General features: G+C 59.3%; 1 protein-coding gene across 2 annotated transcripts; it reads right to left on the bottom strand.

Annotated features, from left to right (window-relative positions):
- Positions 1 to 276: 276 nt before the first annotated feature.
- On the bottom strand, positions 277 to 17843 carry PCBP2 (poly(rC) binding protein 2). Of its 2 annotated transcripts, XM_074929779.1 has the most exons (16): positions 17657 to 17843; positions 14731 to 14866; positions 14271 to 14294; positions 14132 to 14164; positions 13688 to 13804; positions 12138 to 12269; positions 11373 to 11501; positions 10736 to 10810; positions 8750 to 8836; positions 8510 to 8575; positions 7642 to 7683; positions 6313 to 6385; positions 5734 to 5772; positions 4599 to 4651; positions 3412 to 3581; positions 277 to 785 (listed from the first exon to the last, which is right to left on the bottom strand). In XM_074929779.1, the coding sequence occupies exons 2-16, from the start codon at positions 14797 to 14799 to the stop codon at positions 749 to 751; spliced, it is 1146 nt and encodes a 381-aa protein (XP_074785880.1). In that variant the 5' UTR covers positions 14800 to 14866; positions 17657 to 17843; the 3' UTR covers positions 277 to 748. The 2 variants fall into 2 exon arrangements, with proteins under 2 accessions (XP_074785880.1, XP_074785881.1); XM_074929780.1 differs by lacking the exon at positions 8510 to 8575 and having other exon boundaries at positions 17657 to 17840.
- Between the last annotated feature and the right edge of the window lie 670 nt (positions 17844 to 18513).

The following is an 18513-nucleotide window of genomic DNA, read 5'->3' as shown; positions in this document are numbered from 1 at the left end:
CAGTTTGCATGGCACTGGGAGAAAGAAAAAAAAAACAAAACACAGACAACAAAAAACCTCAAAGTGCATCTGGAACACCAAAACCACCCCCAACCCCTGATTTACACAGCCTGAGGGTCCCCCCCCATTCCATCCCCAGAAGGAACCCGACCCCCAGCTGGGCCATACTGGGAGCACTGGGCAGAACTAGAGGTTGTGGGTGGGATTCAAATAAAGACGGAGACAGGCAGATCCATTAACCAAAATATCCTCCAGTTTCTATTCACAAGGAAAAGCTCCAGTCCATCTTTTTATTAATTTTTTTTTTTGAAAAATTTCCTGACGTTACAGAACTAAACTGAAATGTTTCTCTTCCACTCTTACATTTCATGACAAAACAGAAACTTCATGAGCCGAAAAAAGGGAGGAGGAGGAAGGGGGGGGGTGTGGGTGAGGGTTGGGGGGGAAAGGTGGAGGTGAGGGGAGGGGGCAGGGAGAAGAGAGAAGCTTTATAAAACTAAGATCTGGGGCTCAGCGTTTTAACAGCTGAACAGAGAAAGGAATTAAAATGCTGTAAATTCGAAACAAAACGGGAAAAAAAAAATAAACGAAACAGGAAAAAAAAAAAAAAATAATAAACCTCATGAGTGGCTGCGGAGAGCAAATGGAGGAAACCGAAAAATTTACAAACTAGTTAAAACCTGGGGCTGGCTGCTAAGGGACTACACAGATGGATGGTGAGGTGAGGCCGAGGGTCCGCGTCGGGGCCCTAGCTGCTTCCCATGCCCCCGGTCTCCGAGGAGAGCCTGCAACGAAAAAAGGGCGTCAGAGGGGACCCCGCTTCGGGGGGAGGAAGAGGAGGGAGAGAGGGGGGGCAAGGGAGGAAGGGCTTCCCCATGGGGAGGGCCCTGGAAGGGGGAGAGACTCCCCAAGGAGGGAAGGGAGGAGGGTTTTTTGGGGTGTGAAAGGGGTGATTTAGGTATGAGCGGGAAGGGGGGGGGGGGTGTGGTAAGGAAAGGGGGGGCGGCCACATCAGGCTGCCCCCCCTCTTAAAATGGAGGTAGAGGGGTGCCCCCAGGGGCTTGGGGTGGGGGGCGGCCGAGCGCAGCACCGGGGCAAAGCTTTTAGGGGGGGGACACCCAGGGGAAAGGGGACCCCGGGGTGCTCTGGGCACCCCCAGGGTGGGGGCAGGCAGGAATCAGGCAGCAATTCCTGCAGGGAAGACAGAGAGCAAGGTGGGGGGGTGGGTTGGGGGGGTGTTACACCCACCAGGGACCCCCTGGGGAGCACAGGGTGAGGGGGGGGGAGCCAACACACACAAGGCAAGAGGGTCCCCGAGCAAGCAGGGACAAACCAGCCCCCCCCAACCCACAGGAGCTGCCACCTCCGCGGCTCAAAGCGACTTATTTAGTGGGGGGGGGGGCTTAGCCCAACCTGGGTGGCAGTGAGCCCCCCCCTAAGCAAGAGGGCACCCCGTGAGGCCCCCTCCCCGGGGCTCAGCCCCCCCACCATCGGCACAGATCTAGCAGAGCAGATTCTCACCGTGGCAACTTTATTACAGGTACAGACATTAAAGAGACAGGCGAGGCCGCGAGTGGGCAACGTCACCAGGAATGCAATTAAATTCCCCCCCCCCACTCCCCCCCCACACCTCCCTCCACAACTCATTTATTCATTAAGGAACTCCCCCCCCCCCCCCCCTCCACCCCCGACCACCCACCCCACCCCCTTCCCCAAAACTGCAGTTGCAACCGAGCTACTAAAAAAATGGAGAAGAAAAAAAAAGGAGGAAAAATTAAAAAAAAAAAGCGACAGCTATAAGCTAGCAGGATCGAGGAGGAATCGAACAGATCACTAGACTCCAGGCCGGGCTGGGACACGGGGAAAAAAAAAAATGTCTCTCGGCCGGCAAGAAAACTCCGTTCTAACATCACAAGCTCACTTTGGAGTAAAAAGGAGGAGGAGGAAAAAAAGAAAAGAGAAAAAAAAAGAAAATTTGCTCTTCCAAGTCTCCTCTACGGGGTCTCCATGCTGCCACCGATCTGCTGGTCCTCTTAAGGCCACAAGCAGACTCAGTAAGGAGAAAATCTCTGCTTTTCCGCTTTCAGTTTGTTAGTGACACATGGCACAGCTGGAGCGGAGGTGCCCTTAGCAGCAGACACAACATTTAGAGCCAGGAGAGGGACAGGTTTCATGCCAAGCAGACTGGAGACACAAGGGGCGGTCGGAAGAGGGTTGGGGAGGCTGGCGGGTGCTTCGGAGGCCCCCGCTGTGGCGAGCGAGGGGGTGGTGGTGGAGGAGGAAGAAGAAGAAGGGGTGGAGGGTTGAGAGAGGTTGATGCTGAGGTGGTCAGGGATCGTGACGGAGGCTGCCTGGGAGGAGGGTTTAGCGCTTTCTAAACTGTAACAGAGGAGAAAAGGAACAAAAAAAAAAAAAAATACGGGTGGGTGGAAGGGAACACCACAAAAAAAAAAAAAAGAAAAAGGAAAAGAAAAAGCACAGGACAAACAGCGGAAAGTCGCACGAGCCCAGCTCGGGGAGGGAGGGAGGGAGGGAAGGGCGCTGCGAGGCCGCAGCCGTGCCCTGGCGAGGTCTGGCCTCGCCTCTGAGCCACACCGGGACCCCCCGCGCACCCCGGAGCCGGGCACCTCACCACAAACCAAAAATTAAAAAAAAAAAAAAGAAAAAAAAAAGAAAAAAAATAAAGAGCAAAATCACAGGCAGCTTCTCCTCTGCTCCTGCTTGGGACCAGGCTGGAGCTGCCGTGTCAGCCCGGCATCGCCCCACGCGACACGGAGCCCCTGCTCGGGGCTCTCCCAGCTCGTCTCCTCCACCCAGAGCCCCGGGGGCTGAGGACTGGGGAGAGGCCGTCGCTCCCATCGCCAAGACGGGTCCCCAAAGACACCGAATCGGGCCCGAAATCCCGGGCTGAGCCCAGAGCGGAGCCACACCAGCACCAATTCCTCTCCCTGGGATCCCGAGATCCCGCTGGGAGATCCTGGGGATCTCCAGGGGCAAAGCCCAGGGGAGTCCCTTCCTCTATCACCCCACAAAAATAACAGTAATAAAATAAATAAAAAGCCCTCGCCACGCAAAGCGCCGCATCGAAACAGCACAGGCCTAACCACGGCTTGAAGTAGCCACGGGCTCCCCCTGGCCCCGTGGCCGGACGCTGTTCCAGCCGGGTCCGTCACCCGGAGAGCGGGAGGCGATCGCACCAGGGAAACGGGACAGCAGGCACAGGGAGAGGAGAGGGAAGGGGAAGGGAAAAGGAAAAACAACAACAACAACCAAAAAAAAAAAAAATAGGGAGAGAAAACCCCCTTCCCCTCATGCGTCGGGGCAGGAGGAGGGTTGGGCCCCCCCCCCCGGCGCGGGCGTGCAGTGCCAGCCCCCCCCGGAGCCGCGGAGCCTCGTCGCCCGGAGACTTACCTGACATTAATTAGATACTGGGCCAAGCTAATGCTCGCTGCAGATCCAGTTATGGTAACCTGCCTGTCAGTAGAGCCTTCCACTGGATTGGCAATTTTGATCTGCGCCCCAGACATCTGGCGGATCTCATTGATTTTGGCGCCCTGACGCCCGATGATGCAGCCAATCAACTGCGGGGGGGGGGGGGGAAAGGAAAGTAGCTTCGTTAGTGGGAAGAGTTGAGGGTGTTAATCCATCCTCCTCCTCCTCCTGTGTCTGGGCTCTGCAGGGGCAGGAAGAGGGGGAAGAGGGGTGTCAGAAGGAAAAAACGAGAGAGGGAAGAGGGGTGTCAGAAGGAAAAAACGAGAGAGGGAAGAGGGGTGTCAGAAGGAAAAAACGAGAGAGGGAAGAGGGGTGTCAGAAGGAAAAAACGAGAGAGGGAAGAGGGGTGTCAGAAGGAAAAAACGAGAGAGGGAAGAGGGGTGTCAGAAGGAAAAAACGAGAGAGGGAAGAGGGGTGTCAGAAGGAAAAAACGAGAGAGGGAAGAGGGGTGTCAGAAGGAAAAAACGAGAGAGGGAAGAGGGGTGTCAGAAGGAAAAAACGAGAGAGGGAAGAGGGGTGTCAGAAGGAAAAAACGAGAGAGGGAAGAGGGGTGTCAAGAAAAAAACGAGAGAGGGAAGAGGGGTGTCAAGAAAAAAACGAGAGAGGGAAGAGGGGTGTCAAGAAAAAAACGAGAGAGGGAAGAGGGGTGTCAAGAAAAAAACGAGAGAGGGAAGAGGGGTGTCAAGAAAAAAACGAGAGAGGGAAGAGGGGTGTCAAGAAAAAAACGAGAGAGGGAAGAGGGGTGTCAAGAAAAAAACGAGAGAGGGAAGAGGGGTGTCAAGAAAAAAACGAGAGAGGGAAGAGGGGTGTCAAGAAAAAAACGAGAGAGGAAAGAGGGGGGTCAGAAGGAAAAAAACAGAGAGAGGGAAGAGGGGGGTCAGAAGGAAAAACCGAGGTGAGGGGTCAGAAGGAAAAGACGAGGGAAGAGAGGGGGCAAAGAGGGTATAGAGGGGTCAGAAGAAAAAGAGAAGAGGGGGCAAAAAAAGAGAGAATAGAGAGAGCAGAAAAAAAAAAAAGAGGGGCAGAGCACGGTGACACCCCCCACCCCAGGACACGGGGTTGCCCGCCCGCTGCCCACCAGCCCTCCCCGCCACGGGAATACTCACATCATTTGGAATGGTGAGTTCGTGAGAGGTGGTTTGAGCGGAGGCATCCAAACCTGCTTAGAGACAGGGAAAAAGCGGGAAGAAGTTCAGGGGGGGCGCGGAGGGCTGGGGGGGTGCAGCACAGACAGCGCAGCAGTCAGGCCAGCACTCGCTGCCAGCTTCGGGGCTACCTTGAAGACTTTTAAACAGGAGGGGAAAGGGCAGAGCAAGCTGTGAGGTTACTCCAACACCCCCCCCCCCCCCCAGGCCCTCAATCACCCCAATTTTCTCTCCCCTTTGTGTCATCTCCCTCCCCACGATGTCACCACAGGATCTTCCTTCGGGTCAGGACAGTCCTGGAGCAGCACAATCACCGTGGGGGCTCCACTCGGGTGCTCGGCTCTGCTACCTGCTCCAGCTTCCAAGGGCTACACTACCCCCCCTTCTTCCTCCTCTTCCTCCTCCTCCTCACTGCCACAGCCCGGGCAGGGCAGTGCTACGCCAGCCGGCCCGGGCCCTGCGAGGCTGCTCACGTTTTGGATGGGGCCGAGCACGTGTGCCAAATAGAGTTTAAAGTTTTTCATATTTTTCCCTCCTCCCCCCCCTCCTCGCTCCCTCAAGCTCTGGGAACCTCAAGATCTCACCCCCCCCAGGGCTCTGGCAGGGGGTGAAGCAGCCTGGGGACATGCACACACACTCTACACACACACACAGAGCTGTGTCCCCCCCCCTCACCCCTCCCCTCGTCAGCAGTTCTGCCACCGGGCTCAGCTGCTCCAGCAATTTCTCAGAAAGGGGCAGGGGGGGCATTTTTTAAAAAAATTTAAAAAAAAAATCACCCCCCTCACCCCAGCACATGGGCTTTTGGCGGGGTGGGGGGGTAAAACAAGGGGGCCCAAGGCTCGCTAATAGCGTCGGGCGCTGGATGACCGAGCCCTCCACCAAGTCCTGCTGCTCTCCACTGGCCAGCTGACACCTCCTGGGGCACGTACAACCAGGCCAGTCGGTACCTCCAGCCCTTCTAAGGCTCCCCCTGACCCCCCCTTTCCCCTCCCATCCGTGCACAAAGGCGGGCAGCATTTAACAGGGAGAACGAGACCCCGGTCAGTATTAATACACAATAGAATAACTACAGATTTTGTTTTTTAATCATTACCCCAATAGCCTTTCACCTCTGGAGAGCTGGATTCAATGCCTGTTAAGATACAAGTGACAATGAGTTTGGCTGTCTCAAGTTTAGAGCCCCAAATGGATAATTTTTAGCCATCTTAGCAAATCTACAGCGAATTTGGTACAACTCAACAGTTGCCTGCTCAGGACTGGAGTAGCCGGAGGGGAGAGAGAGGGTGCTGCGGGTCGGGGGGGTCTCCCAGTGCATTGGCAGGATGGGGGTGAAGAGGAAGGAAAGCAGCATGGAGGCCCTGCCTGCTCGGTGGTTTTATTTTTTAGTTTAGTTTTTTGGTTTGTTTTGTTCTACCCTCTGCAGCCCCCCACAACTCGCAGAGGCTGGTACCAAGTCACCCCCAGAGACGTTGCGACAAAAATCATTACCTGGCTGGGCTCGGCTCTGGGGGAATGTTTTGTGGGTTGGGTTTTTTTTTTGTGTTTTTTTTTTTTTTTTTCTTTGAGAGCACGAGACCCAAGTGGAGGCCCCGTTAGAGAGGAGCCAAGCGGCGGCTCGCAGGCTGGCCTTGGGCCCACGCTAGCGTACAGAAGAGAGAAGGAGTTTCCATACCACTGAATCCAGTGTTGCCATGAGACATTGGAAAGTGTGACTGTTGCATTGCCAACTGGTGCAGCTTGGTCAGCTAGAGGAAGGGGAAGGGGGGGGGAGGAGGAAAAAAAAAAAAAAGAGAAAGAAAAAGGCTGATGTTAGCCATTTCCCAAGCCCAAGAGGAGCCAGGACTCACAGCACACACATCAACACAGATACTGCCAGTGGCACTGGGTGTCCCCCCACCCCCCCACCCCTCCCCGTCCTCTCCCCGACCCCCCTCCACACGGAGAGGAGGAAGGCGCCAGGCCAAGGTGGGCTGGGGTGTGTGTGTCGGGGGGGTGGGGGGCTGCGCCCACCCCCCTGGTGAAGCGAGGGATGAAAGGAGCTCAGGGAGAGAAGCAGAGAGGAGCAGGAGAGACGAGACGGCAGGGTGCTCACACCACACCATGCAGGGAGCAGCGAGGGGGGGGGACAGGAGCGCCGGGAGGGAGATGGGGATGGAACCCAGCTTGGTTCAGCCCCCAGAGTGGCTCTTTTAAAAGCCCAGCTTCCTTCTAGCCCTTCTCCTCCCTGGTCTGGTGCTTCAGAGCCCCCCACAACCCCCCACACCCCACCTCCTCGCTGCTCTAAGGGTGCCAGGAGCAGAAGATGGGCCCCCCCGCAAGCCTACGGGATGAGCATGGGTGGCCAGAGGATGGTGGTGTGGGACAGCGAGCTGGGACAGTGCCTGCTGCCTGGACTGTCACTCCTGTCCCAAACGGTCCCTGACAGGCTGGTGGCAGCCTGGGCCAGGCCAGATCCAAACCTCCCCCCCTCCACCACCACCTCCCAGCTTCCCCCGCTCCCGCCACCCCCCCAAAACTGCCACCTGCGACCGCTCGCTGGGCCAGCTGTCCCCTGCCCCGGGAGAACCACCATGACAGGGAACCATCATGTGCTGTTTTTGTTTTCTCTTGACGGGCTGCATGCCAAATTCGAGGAGTCTGGGATAGGGGGGGGGGCAGTAGGGAGCAGGGTGGGAGCCAAGGGAAAAGCCGGAGCTGGTGTGAAATGCCAAGCCAGGGAGAGGTGGGTTGGAAAAAAAATATATAGGAGGGAAGTGTCAGAAAGAAGGTGGAAAGGGGGGGGGGGGGAAGGAAAAAGGAGAGATCTGAGACGGGGTGAAGCTGGCTGCAGGAAGGTGAATTGGGGGGAGGCGAGTTTTTTGGGGGGGAGTTCGGATCAGCTCGAGTATTCAGCCCAAGCAGACGGCTCTAGCGGCTCGAATCGAGAAAGCACGGCGAAAATTTTTGGAAGGGGGGAGGAAGAGGGTGGATTTCAAGACAAGAAGTTGTAAACAAAACTTACATCTGGCTGTGGAATGGCATACTGTCCTTGAATGGTATAGGCCTACAAAAGGAGGAAAACAGTCCTATTAACAACCATCGGACAGCCACCCAGGGACAGACAGATTTCAACTAGCCAGGAAGTCAGAGAGCCAAGGTGGAGAGTTCTCCGGGGCGAGGGAAGTGGGGCAAGGAGAGGCAGGGGACGGATAAATGCTGTAACAAGCAGTTTCTAGACGGGCGGTTACTCGAATTGGCCTTACGTGGCGGTTACAGGGAGGGGGAGTGGACAGTATGGCGCCGTCCCCCCCAAAAAAAAATAAAAAATAAGTGGCAGACAAAAAAAAAAAAAAAAAAAACAAGAACGGCTGGGATCTTGATGAAGATGTATGGTGTGGTGGAGTCCGACAATGCTTCTAGCCCTGCGCCCCCCGCCTCGCCGACAGGGGAAGATCTCCAACGACCCCGCCAGCCCTGCTAGCTCCCGGCCCCTCCTTTCCCCGGCCCAGCAGCCCCCCCCACACCCCCCCCCCCTCCCCAAAAAAAAATGTCCCATTCCGAGTCCTCTCGTCACTTCCGCACGCCTAGGAAAACGTCGCCGGGCAAGCTAGAGGTAAATGCTGGAGCTGGCTACCGATGCTAGACAAGGCAAAAGAGAGGCATTCGGGGGGGGGTAACAAGGCTGAGTGCCTGACCTGCCACAATTCCATGTCTTGAGGTTAAGGGACAGCCACAGACTTCAGATTCCTCCTGAAGCTACCCAGAAAGGGCGAGTCACTGGCTGGGGCCTGGCTGGCTAAGGTTTTGGGGGGGTTGGGGGGGGCCGGGCAGGTGGGGGTGGGTGGGATAGGAAGGGGAGAGGGGGGTACACAGCCTCACTTCCAGGTCACCGGAAGAACTGCAGCCCAGGCTGGAATTGGCCCAAGTTCGTTGCCATGCAGTGGCTGCCGGGTGGCCTGCGTGAGGAGAGGTTGGTGGGCTCAGAGTCCAGTTCCCAGTGGACAGGAGTCCACAGCACAAAAGCCACCGTTGACGGGTTTTGGGGGACGGGGACGGGGATGCCACCCTTGTTGGCAGTCTCAGAGAGGCCAAGGATTGAACGGGCCGTGGAGACTGAACTCCCCTCTCACCTCCTGAGGTGGTCCCTCCAAGTCAGAGTTGAGGCACATGGATGGGGCGGTGTGGGGGTAGCTCGCACTGCCGCTGCTGTACCTGTCCTGTGGATAAATTAGAGGACTTCAGTCTCCAGGGCTGTCAATCCGAAACCTTCCGCTAACACCAAAGTCACATCGACATTAGCTCTGTTGTTTTGTTTTGTTTTTGTTTTTTCTCTTTTCTCTCTCTTTTTTTTTTTTTCGAGGGCTAAACCTGCTCTACGCACGACTCTGAGCTGCAAAGACAGAGCGCAAACACCACCGGGAGCGGGGCCCGGACGGCTGCATCGGGCTGGCCGCGGCCCTGGGCCAGGGGAGGGGGTGGAAGAGAAGGAAGGGGGGAGAAGAAAGGGGAGGGGAGGGAAGAGATGCGTGGCCGGGGGAAGCCTGCTCCTCACTGCTCTAACGGGGAAGGCAGCCGGCTCCCACACCACGGGGAGGGGAGGGAAGGGGGGGGGGGCCGCACGCTACGGCCCTCCGCTTGCAAAAGGCACTGGGGGGGGGGGCAGGAGGGGATGGAGTGTTGGGGAGGAGTTGGGGGGGGTGGGGGCACGGATATACCGGCCAGGCGCTTCCCCCGGGGGGCGCAGAGCGGCAGGAGAAGCTGTCGGAGAGGCGGGGGGGGCTGATCAGGTCCGGGGAAGGGAGAAGGAAGAGGCAGGGAGGGCAAAAGGGGTGGGATGGGGGGGGTAGGGGGGCCAAGGCGAGGAAGGGGACGGCAGCAGGTCCGTCCCCCAAAACAAGCATGGCGTGCCAGCCTGGCGGGGGAGGGCGGGAGGGGGGGGAAGAGCAGAGTCAGGCCTGACTCTCGGGGAGGCCAGCGGCAGCTACCCCCTCCCCTGCCTACGGAGGCCTCCATCGACAACACTGGACCCTGCCTGAGCTGGTCCACGGGCCGGCTAAGGGGCTCCAGGCCCTGCCCGAGCCCACCCCAGAGGGTTCTCCCTGAGAGCAGGGAGGCAGCGGATGCGTTTGCACGAGTCGCCGCGTTTTTTTGGTGGATTTTCTTTTTTTTTTTTCTCTCCAAAGCGTTACGGCAGCCCTGGGAACCGCAGGGTGGGGAGCGGGTGACCCACACTCCCTGGGGGTGGGGGGGGGGGACGGGGGGGGGGGCTTGAGCCTCCTGCCTTGCCCAGCAGCCTGGATGGGCCCCGTGGGGTGAGGACACCCAGTCAAAACACCCCACCACCACCACCCCCCCCCCCCCCCCCAAAGAGGGCCGGGGAGGGGACTCAGGGCTTCACAGCAGACAGGTCCCCAAGGGAGGCCTGTCCCTGTAACCTGGCTCGGCAGCAGGGAGCAAGCAACTCCCTGGGAGCAGCTAAATCCCACATCACCTGATGGCTACTCCTATCTGACACCCTCCCCTCCTGCGCGATGAAGCCTTTCCGCACCCCAACCCTACCCATGGCACAGGCTAAGCCTTTGCACCCCCAAAGAGCCAGCCCCAAAGAGCAAAGAACCCCCACCCCCCACCCCTCTGGGCCAGTCACCCACAACAGGTCACACCGAGTCCTCAGAGCCAGCCCCAGGCAGAGGGGCAGAGCCTGGATTTGGCAGCTGGAGTCTTGGCCTGATTCAAATCCCCCACCGCCGCCACCACACTGAGATTATTTTTTTGTTTTGGTTTGTTTTTTTTTTTTGTTGTTTTGGCTGGTTAACTCCAGGACTGTTTGCCAGCACCCTTCCCCGTCCTCCCCAAATCAGCCCTTTTGCCCCTCCCTCCACCCCTCCATCCCACCTCTGCCCTCTTCCAGCCCTCAGCGAGCTCAGTGAGGAAGGCTCAGAGCAGGCTCTGGGAGGCCGAGGCCAAGCAGAGCCGCTCTCGGCCGGAGGAAGCGGCGTGGGTGACAGGCACGCAGAGCGGCTGATGTGTGCTGGCAGCGTGACAGCTCGGTAAGACACCCCCCCCTCACCCCCTTTTCCCACCCCACAACCCCAGGAGCAGAGGAAAGGCCTTACCTGACCGCCTGCAAAGATGACGGGAGAGCTGGATGGCTTGGGTCGGTACGGGATGGTGACGCCCTTCGGGGGAGACTGGGTGACAGGCAGAGAGGAGAGGTCAGACACTCAGCACTGCCAGCACCACAAACCCCTCCCCGCACCCCAGACACCAACACTCTGCTTTGGGTTTAAAAATCAGCCCTTTGGGAGGATGCGGAGCAAGCCTGTTTCTCCCCCTCATCCCATCCACGAAGATGACACCTGAGGAGCAGAGCAGCGTGCGAGGGGACTTGGGACAGGAGGAGGATGCTGCTGCTCGCTGTCACCGTGCTGGGCAGCACGAGGGGTCACCGTGGAGCCAGGGGCGACACCATTAGCTGGTGAGCAGCTTGAGAGGCCTGGCTCGACCCCGGTTTTAAGCAGCTCCAAGCCTCACCTGGATGAGGCTGTAATCCCCAGCTATCCCTTTATCCCCTCCCCAGCAGCCGTTTGTCTGTCCTCAGCGGTTTCCACTCGCGAGGAGGGATGTGGCTGGCCAAGGGCAGTGGAGATCCCTGCACCACACACGTGCCTCCCCAGAAGGGAATAAAAAAAAAAAAAACAAAACACAAACCCACACACATGCCAGCAGGGCTTTGGTGGGGGCAGGCCCTACCTCAAGCATGACGACGCAGATCTGTTTGACGCACTCGATGATGGACTGTGGGATCCCAGCAATGGTGATGGCTCGCTCGGTCGAGTTGGGCAGCATGTCTCCTGCCACCTGGACCTGTGCCCCCGTGCTCTGTAAAGTTGACAGTTAAAAATAGGTGGTCAGACCCCAGGGAGGGTGGTGACCTCAGCAACAAACCCCGTGGCTGGGTTATACATAGCTAAAACCGCTCCCCCCGCCCCCCGCCACTGTCACCATTCTCTCCCCTAAAATAAAGTTCTTTAATCCTAGCTGGAAATAATTCGGTCATTGGGAGCCCAGGGCAGAGAGGAAGACCTGGGCTGCAGTTTTTTTCCTGTAACCCAAGTCAAGCCCAACTCTGCAGCCAGCAGAGCTGGACAGAGTTTAATCTGTCAGCCGCCTGGGGTTGGCAGCACCCAGTGCTAAATGGCATTACCGAGGGAGACGCAGACCTGGCAACACATTCCCCACCTCCAACAACTGGGGAAAAAAAAAAAATAATTTAAGAGCCCAGGGAAGGGCAGAGCAAGAACTCAGGTGTCCCGCTGTGGGGGACAAGGCTGGGAAAGGGAGGGTCTGCCCTGAGTCTCAGTTTCACAAGGACTAAAAATATATAAGGTCTAAAAAAGCCAAGGGATGCCACATCTCTGCTATGTGGTACCACCCAGGGTGGGGGCCACTGCAAGGATCTGACCCTGGGGGCACCCAGACCCCATGTGCATCCCCCGGGGACCGGCCAACACGCACCTCCCGTATCTCTTTGATCTTGCAGCCTCCTTTCCCAATGAGGGAACCGCACTGGCTGGCGGGTACCACGAGTCGGAGGGTGACCGGGGGCCGGCTGGCAGCTGTACTGTTGGTCATGGAGCTGCTGATGTCCTGCGAGGAAGAGGAGTTACTCAGAGGGGTCAGCCCGACGCGTTGCCCTCGCCGGAACGGCACGCGGGGAGGCGACGTGCCCGGCGGAGGGACGGGGAGGATGATGCTGGCACTGGCAGACCAGGCCAAGGTGACCCCAGGGCTCTTCCTGGTGCTATTTTATTTCCCAGGACTTTGTTAACAGCCCAGAAACGCCACATTTTGGGGAAGGAGAAAGAAGCCAAACACTGTTCTCTTAATAAATATGGGGGTTTAACCCCCTCTTAGCCCAGCACAGAAGCACTGGTTGGGTCACACCACAGCTGAACTGGTGACACTGGAGGGGAAGGAGTGGTTGGGGGCTCGGTGCCCCCCCAGCTCTGGGTTCAGCATGGAGCCTCCCGTAGTAACGGGGGATCAGGGCGGGAGCAGCTCTGGGGAAAACAAGCCCAGCACTGATGACAGCGGTCATGTGCTGCCAGGGGGGAGGGGAGGCACAAGGCCACGGGCTCAACTGACCTACTAAAATAAAAGCTTTAACGCCGAGCCCAGAGCGCAGGCAGCCAGGAGCCACCTCCAGCTGGGAAGCCCTCGGAGGACTCCAGCTCTTGGGGTAAAGTAGGAGGAGTGCTGGGCTCAGCAGCCTTTTAGGAGGAGGGAGCCTTGGGGACAGATCTGCCAGCACTAGAAGGGTCCCAAATCTGAAGGGTAACAGGATTTTTAACCCGCACAGGTGAGGTGAGGACCGCAGAGCTCTGCCTCATACCAAGTGAGGAGCGCTCACACCTTCTGAACGACGTGGAGCAGGATGGAAAACTCCTCCACGCCAGGGCCCTGAGCAGGTTTTAACGCCTGCAGCCAGGATCCAGGTTATCCAGGATCAACATTCCCCTGAAAATCACCCATTTGACAGGACCAGGGGCAAAACGCAGCTTCAGCACCACGCAGACACAGCCCTGGCTCCCCTCCTGGGCAGGGCTGGAGACGGAGCCAAGCCCCGAAGGGGCAGCAGCACAAGCACTCAGGATGAGCAAAGCCCAGGGAGTTTAAGCCCTGCTCTGGTTTAAGGGGTATAATGGGTGGCCGTGGGGTGTTTTCAGCCCCTGCAGGGCTCTGGCACTCAGCAAGCTCAGCTTAACAACGGCTGAGCACCCACGGGGAAGCAGCACTACCTGGACCTTGCCCCTGCTTGCAGCCGGGCAAAGATCAGGCACCGCGGGGAAAACAGCCCCAGCCCGCGCGGAACGGGCCCGTCCCACCGCTCATCCCCAGGGAAGAGCTTTTCCTCGTGATCCAGATTCCCCCCCCGTCACGCTCTGGGGCAGATCCCAGGGCAAATTTCTCTGGGGAGAGGGGTAAAGGCTGCCCGCAGGCAGCTGCCTGCCCCTGGCGGGTGGGGGGGGGGGGGGGGGGGGGGGGGCTGGAGGCCGCAGACACACCTCTTCCAGTTTGTCAATGATCATCGCAAAAGCTTTGAAGATGGCATTGGTGGGTCCAGCGAGGGTGATGATCCGTTCGGGGCAGTTCCCTTCTGAGATGTTAATGCGAGCACCGCTCTGCGGGAGGAAAACGAGCCAACGTCAGGGCTCCCAGCCCCCCAAAAACACAACAGCGGGTCCACACGCCCGCCTCGGTTCTGCAGGGGGGAAACCAGGATTCCCCCCACCAGCCCAGCAGCGGTGAATCCTCCCTGGCTCGGCTCGGCTCCGGGCAGCCATCTTAGCCTCCTCAGCTTCCTGCCCGGCCCTGCCTACACCTCCCAGCATGCCTTGCGCCTGCCCGCTCCCATCTGCTGCCGGTGCCGCTGGCCCTGCACTGCCCGTGAATTCCCCGGCAGGCCCACGCCGCCGCCGCGGAGCCCCCACCCCAGCTCCGGGACTCACCTCCTCACGCATCTTCTTCACGGACTCGCCTTTCTGCGTGCGGAGGGGGAGGAAGAGAAAGAGAGAGGCGTTAGCGTGGCTGCGCGGGGCGGTGAGGGGGAAGAGGGAGGCAGGGCGAGGGGATTTGGTGCTCACTTACCTTCCCAATGATGCTTCCCACCTCCTGGGATGGAAACAAAAGCGACATTAGTCAGTGCTTAAAAAAAAAACCCTCCCAAGAGTTTCAAGCTTAAACAACTCTTTTACAGCCATAAAAAGTTCTTTGACACCTCAGATATCCCCCCCACCAGACATAGTGACACCTTGCTCCCAGCTGAGCTCCCCACCGGGTGACTTTTTCCCCCCCTCCCAGGCTGTTATTTTTATTGATGCGTTGCGCTTTTAAAGCGCTGCCTCGCTTGTCATGAGATATCCAGGAGCCGGCTGGGTGCCAAGGAGCACATTCCTACCACCACTGTCTAATGGCTGCAGTAACGAGGGCCAAGCGACACCGATTTACTGCCGTGGAAGCACCCAGTCTCCCTCCGGGCTGCCGGAAGAGTCACCCCTGCATCGGGCGAGGGGGCTTCGGCGCAGCCCCGCGCCCCACGGACACGTACCTTTCCGTGCATGAGTAGTCGGATGGTGAGTGTGACATTTAAACCACCTTCAATGACACCGGTGTCCATCTTGAGCTGCGTTGGGTTGAGTCAGGCTGCGTCAGTGCTCGGATCTTTGGTCGCTGGGTGAGCAGAGCTACGAACGAGAGAGGGGTTGTGTGTTTGAGGAGCTCTGATAACCCTCCCCGCCTAGTTTCAGACCCATCCCAGAAGGGGATTCAAGCCCCTCTATGTTTTTTTTCTCCCCTTGAATATCCCCCTGGCAGTTTTAGGGCCAGGCTCCTCTCCAAGCAGTGATCCCAAGAGCCGATCTGCAGTGGTTCAGCTCCCCAACAAGCTGCTTCTCCTGCCAGTTTTCCAGGGCGAATGGGCTGAACTGGCACGATCCCACCTGCAGTGAGCCAAGGCCACAAGGGTCTCGCTCAGCCCCTGCCTCCTTCTAGCTTCACTCCTTTGCCCACACCTCTGGGGAACTTGCCTTTACTTGCAAGCCCCGCATCTTAATCTAGATTACAAACTTTCCTCCGCAGCTGCGTGTAGACACACACACGCCAAAGAGAGGAACCACCCCATCTCCCTTTGGTTTAACCCGTTTAGGGAGCTGGGCTGTTAGGAAAAAAAAAAAATTTATCTGCGCTCTGAGCCTGCATGGGGAGGCCTTGAAGACCGGGTTCCAAGTTGATTTACTCAAAACCAGATAAGGCCACATGAGCACACGATCAGGTTTCAAACAACCTGCAGCAGCCCCGAGTCGACAGCAGTTGCAAAACACCACGACCGGCCACCAGCTCGGCTAGTCAGCCGTTTAACTTTAAAAAGAAAATTAAATAAACTTCAAATTTCAGCTCTTGGTTTTATCACCCCAGCTGGTCACCGCCCCATCAAAGTTTAACCAAGCTCAGGGAAAAAAGAAGCCAGAGTGAGGGCAGGGGGATTAATCTGGCAGGGGACAATGCCAAGCGGGCAGCGCTGCCGTGCTCCGGGTTAATGCTCTTTTAAGGGGAAGCTGCTGGCATGGAAAGGTTTATTTTTTTCGCCGTAGCGAGGAGTTACAGCTTCCATAAAACTCAGTCTGACATCGCATCGGATCCAAAAAGTCACCCGTTTGCCTAGTTTGGAAAGAAGGGCTCAGGGATCCGAGCCTGGCAGCAACGGAGCGAGGGGGAGAGTCTAGACCCGAGCCCACGAGCTGGTTGTTTACGGGTTTCCCGGTTCACCGGAGGTGGCAGGAGCCTCGCTGGCACCCGCCGCCGTCTCTCCGGCTCTGAACCCACTCCTCCTCCCACCAGTTCAGCGTCCCAGTTCGCCTTCGTTAGCATTAATTTGCTTCCCTGGCAGCAGTTTTGCCAGTCAAACGAGCTTGGGTCGGTTACGGGGCCACCTCACAGCCCGCTGGGGACAAAAGGAGCCGACCAAACCTGCCGGGGGGTTACGCAAAGAGAGAAGCGAAGCTGCGTGGGGCGGGCTGAGGCCGGCAAGCAGCCGTCACTCCGATCCGGGCTCATGGCGAGGCTCTTCCGCAGGAAAACTTCCCCCCAAACTTCTCCTTACCTCCATCCAGCAGCCCTGCCTGCCCTCACGGGGCATGTGGAAAGCCCAGTCCCTTCCCACTGCCTGTAGCAGGATTAAACACCCACCCAGGGACCTCCCCACGCAGGATTCCAGCCCCAAACTGGGATCATTAGAAGGGGGGAGGGGGGGGAAACTGGCTGCCGGGGCAGGGATTTAGCTCCAAAACCAGCCTGTCCCCGAGATCGGGAGGAAACGGCTCCAAAACTGGCTCATCTGTGGCAGGGAGGGGGTGAAAAATAAGTCTGGGCTGGAGATCCCAGTTCCAAACGCAGCTTGTTGAGCCAGGGGGGAATTGGGGGGGGGGCACACGGACCGACCCTCAGGCCCGGGATTGAGTCTCCAGACCGGGGCCATCCACAAAGAAGGGGTGAGGGGCGGAGGGGTCCCCAGCCCCGCGACGGCAGCTCTAAACAGGACCCGGACCCCAGAGGGGGGAAAAAAACAGTCAAGCCCCGGGAGCGTGGCTCAGCCTCAGGTCGGTCCCGAGGAGGTGGGGGGCAGCTCTAGACCCCAAACCGGGGCGGGGGGAAGCGGCTCCGGGGCTCTAAAACCACCCCAGGACCCGGAGGGGGTTGGCGGGGGATGCAGGCAGACCCTCGGTAAGAGATCGCGGCTCCAAAGCGCGGAGGTCCCGGGGGGTGGAAGGGGAAACCCCCGACTCCTCGAGGGTGGGGGGGGTTGGCGGCTCCAAGATGGGCCCCCCCCCCGGCGGCGGTGCCGCGAACTAGGCCGAGGGGAAAAACAACTCGGATGGCGGCAAAAACGGGCCGAACCGCTAAAAAAAAAACCAAAAACACAAATTTTAAAAAAAAAGAAAAAATACCACAACCTCGCAAAAAAACCCCACAACAACTAAAGCAAGATAAAACCCCAGAAAAAAAGTCAAAATAAAAAAGCTAAAAAAAAAAATAATTCCCCCCCCCCCCCCTCCCCTCCGCAACCGCTCGGTACCGGGCGGGGGGAGGGGGAGGGGGTGGCGGCGCCATGTGACGCACGCAGCTCCCCGGCCCCGGTTCCCGCGGGGGGGAAAGGGGGGGGGGGGTCAGGGGGGGAGGGGAGGGAGGGGCGGCGGCGGCGCCCCCCACCTCCCCCCCGCCCCCCCCCCCTCCGCCCCGCCGGCGGCGCGGCGCGCGCGCAGGCCGCGGCCTAGGCCGCGACTAGGCCGCACGTAGGCCGCGGGCTGGCGTGAGGGCGCGGCCGGCGGCGGGCGGCGCCGGGCGGCGCGGGGGCGCTACGCGAGGCCGCGGCTCCGAGACCATTGTGGAAGTCGGCGCCGGATGGCGGCGGGAATTCGGGGAGGGAAGGGAAGGGGATCGGGAGGCGGCGTGGGTGGGGTGGGGGGGGTCGGGCCTACCTGGAGCGGCGCCGGTAACGGCGGCGGGAGAAGGGCGCTCCGGGCGGAGCGGGAGGAGGGAGGGCGGGGAGGAGGGGAGGGAGGTGGGGGGGGAGAGGGAGCGCGCCGGGGCGGGCGGGCGGGATGGCGGCGGGAGGCGTCGGCGGCGGCTGCTCCTGCTGCGGCGGCCGCGGCGGGTCTGGGAGGGGGCGGCGGGAGCGGCCCGATTTACACCCCGCCCCGACCCGGAAACGGACGCCGCGCACCAGCGAGGCGCGGCGGGGCGGGGATAGAGCGGCCTCCCCCCTCCCCGCGCCCCGCCCCGCCCCGCCTTGCTCGCAACCAACGAGGAGGGAGGCCGGAGGGTAGAGCGGTGACGTACGACCGCAGCGCCCCGGCGGCTCGGAGGACTTTGGGGGGGGGGGGCGGGAAGAGGTGTCAGGAAGTGGCGGGGGGGGGAATGGGGGCAGGAGGGGGAACGGGGGGGGGGAATAGGAGGGAATGGGGGGGCAATAGGGACAGGAGGGGCAATAGGGGAGGGAGGAGAAGAGTGGTAATAAGCGGGGGGGCAGTGGGGGTAAGAAGAGGGAATGGAGGGCGATGGGGGCAGGAGGGGGGAATGGGGGGGCAATGGGGGGGTGAAAGGGGGTAATAAGGGGCGGGGGGGCGAAGAGACGAAGGGGGAATGGGGGCAGGAGGGGGAAATGAGGGGGCAATAGGAGGAAATGGGGGGGCAATAGGGGAGGGGAAGGGGGTAATAAGAGGCGGGGGGCACGAAGGGGAGAAGAAGGGGGAATGGGGGGGCAATAGGAGGAAATGGGGGGCAATAGGGGAGGGGAAGGGGGTAATAAGGGGAGGGGGCAAAGGGGAGAAGAAGG

Source organism: Athene noctua, chromosome 30 (genome assembly GCF_965140245.1).
Source record: "Athene noctua chromosome 30, bAthNoc1.hap1.1, whole genome shotgun sequence".
In the NCBI taxonomy this organism is placed as follows: Eukaryota; Metazoa; Chordata; class Aves; order Strigiformes; family Strigidae; genus Athene; species Athene noctua.
The sequence above is the reverse complement of the archived record's forward strand: the minus strand, read 5'-3'. Positions and strand labels throughout refer to the sequence as shown.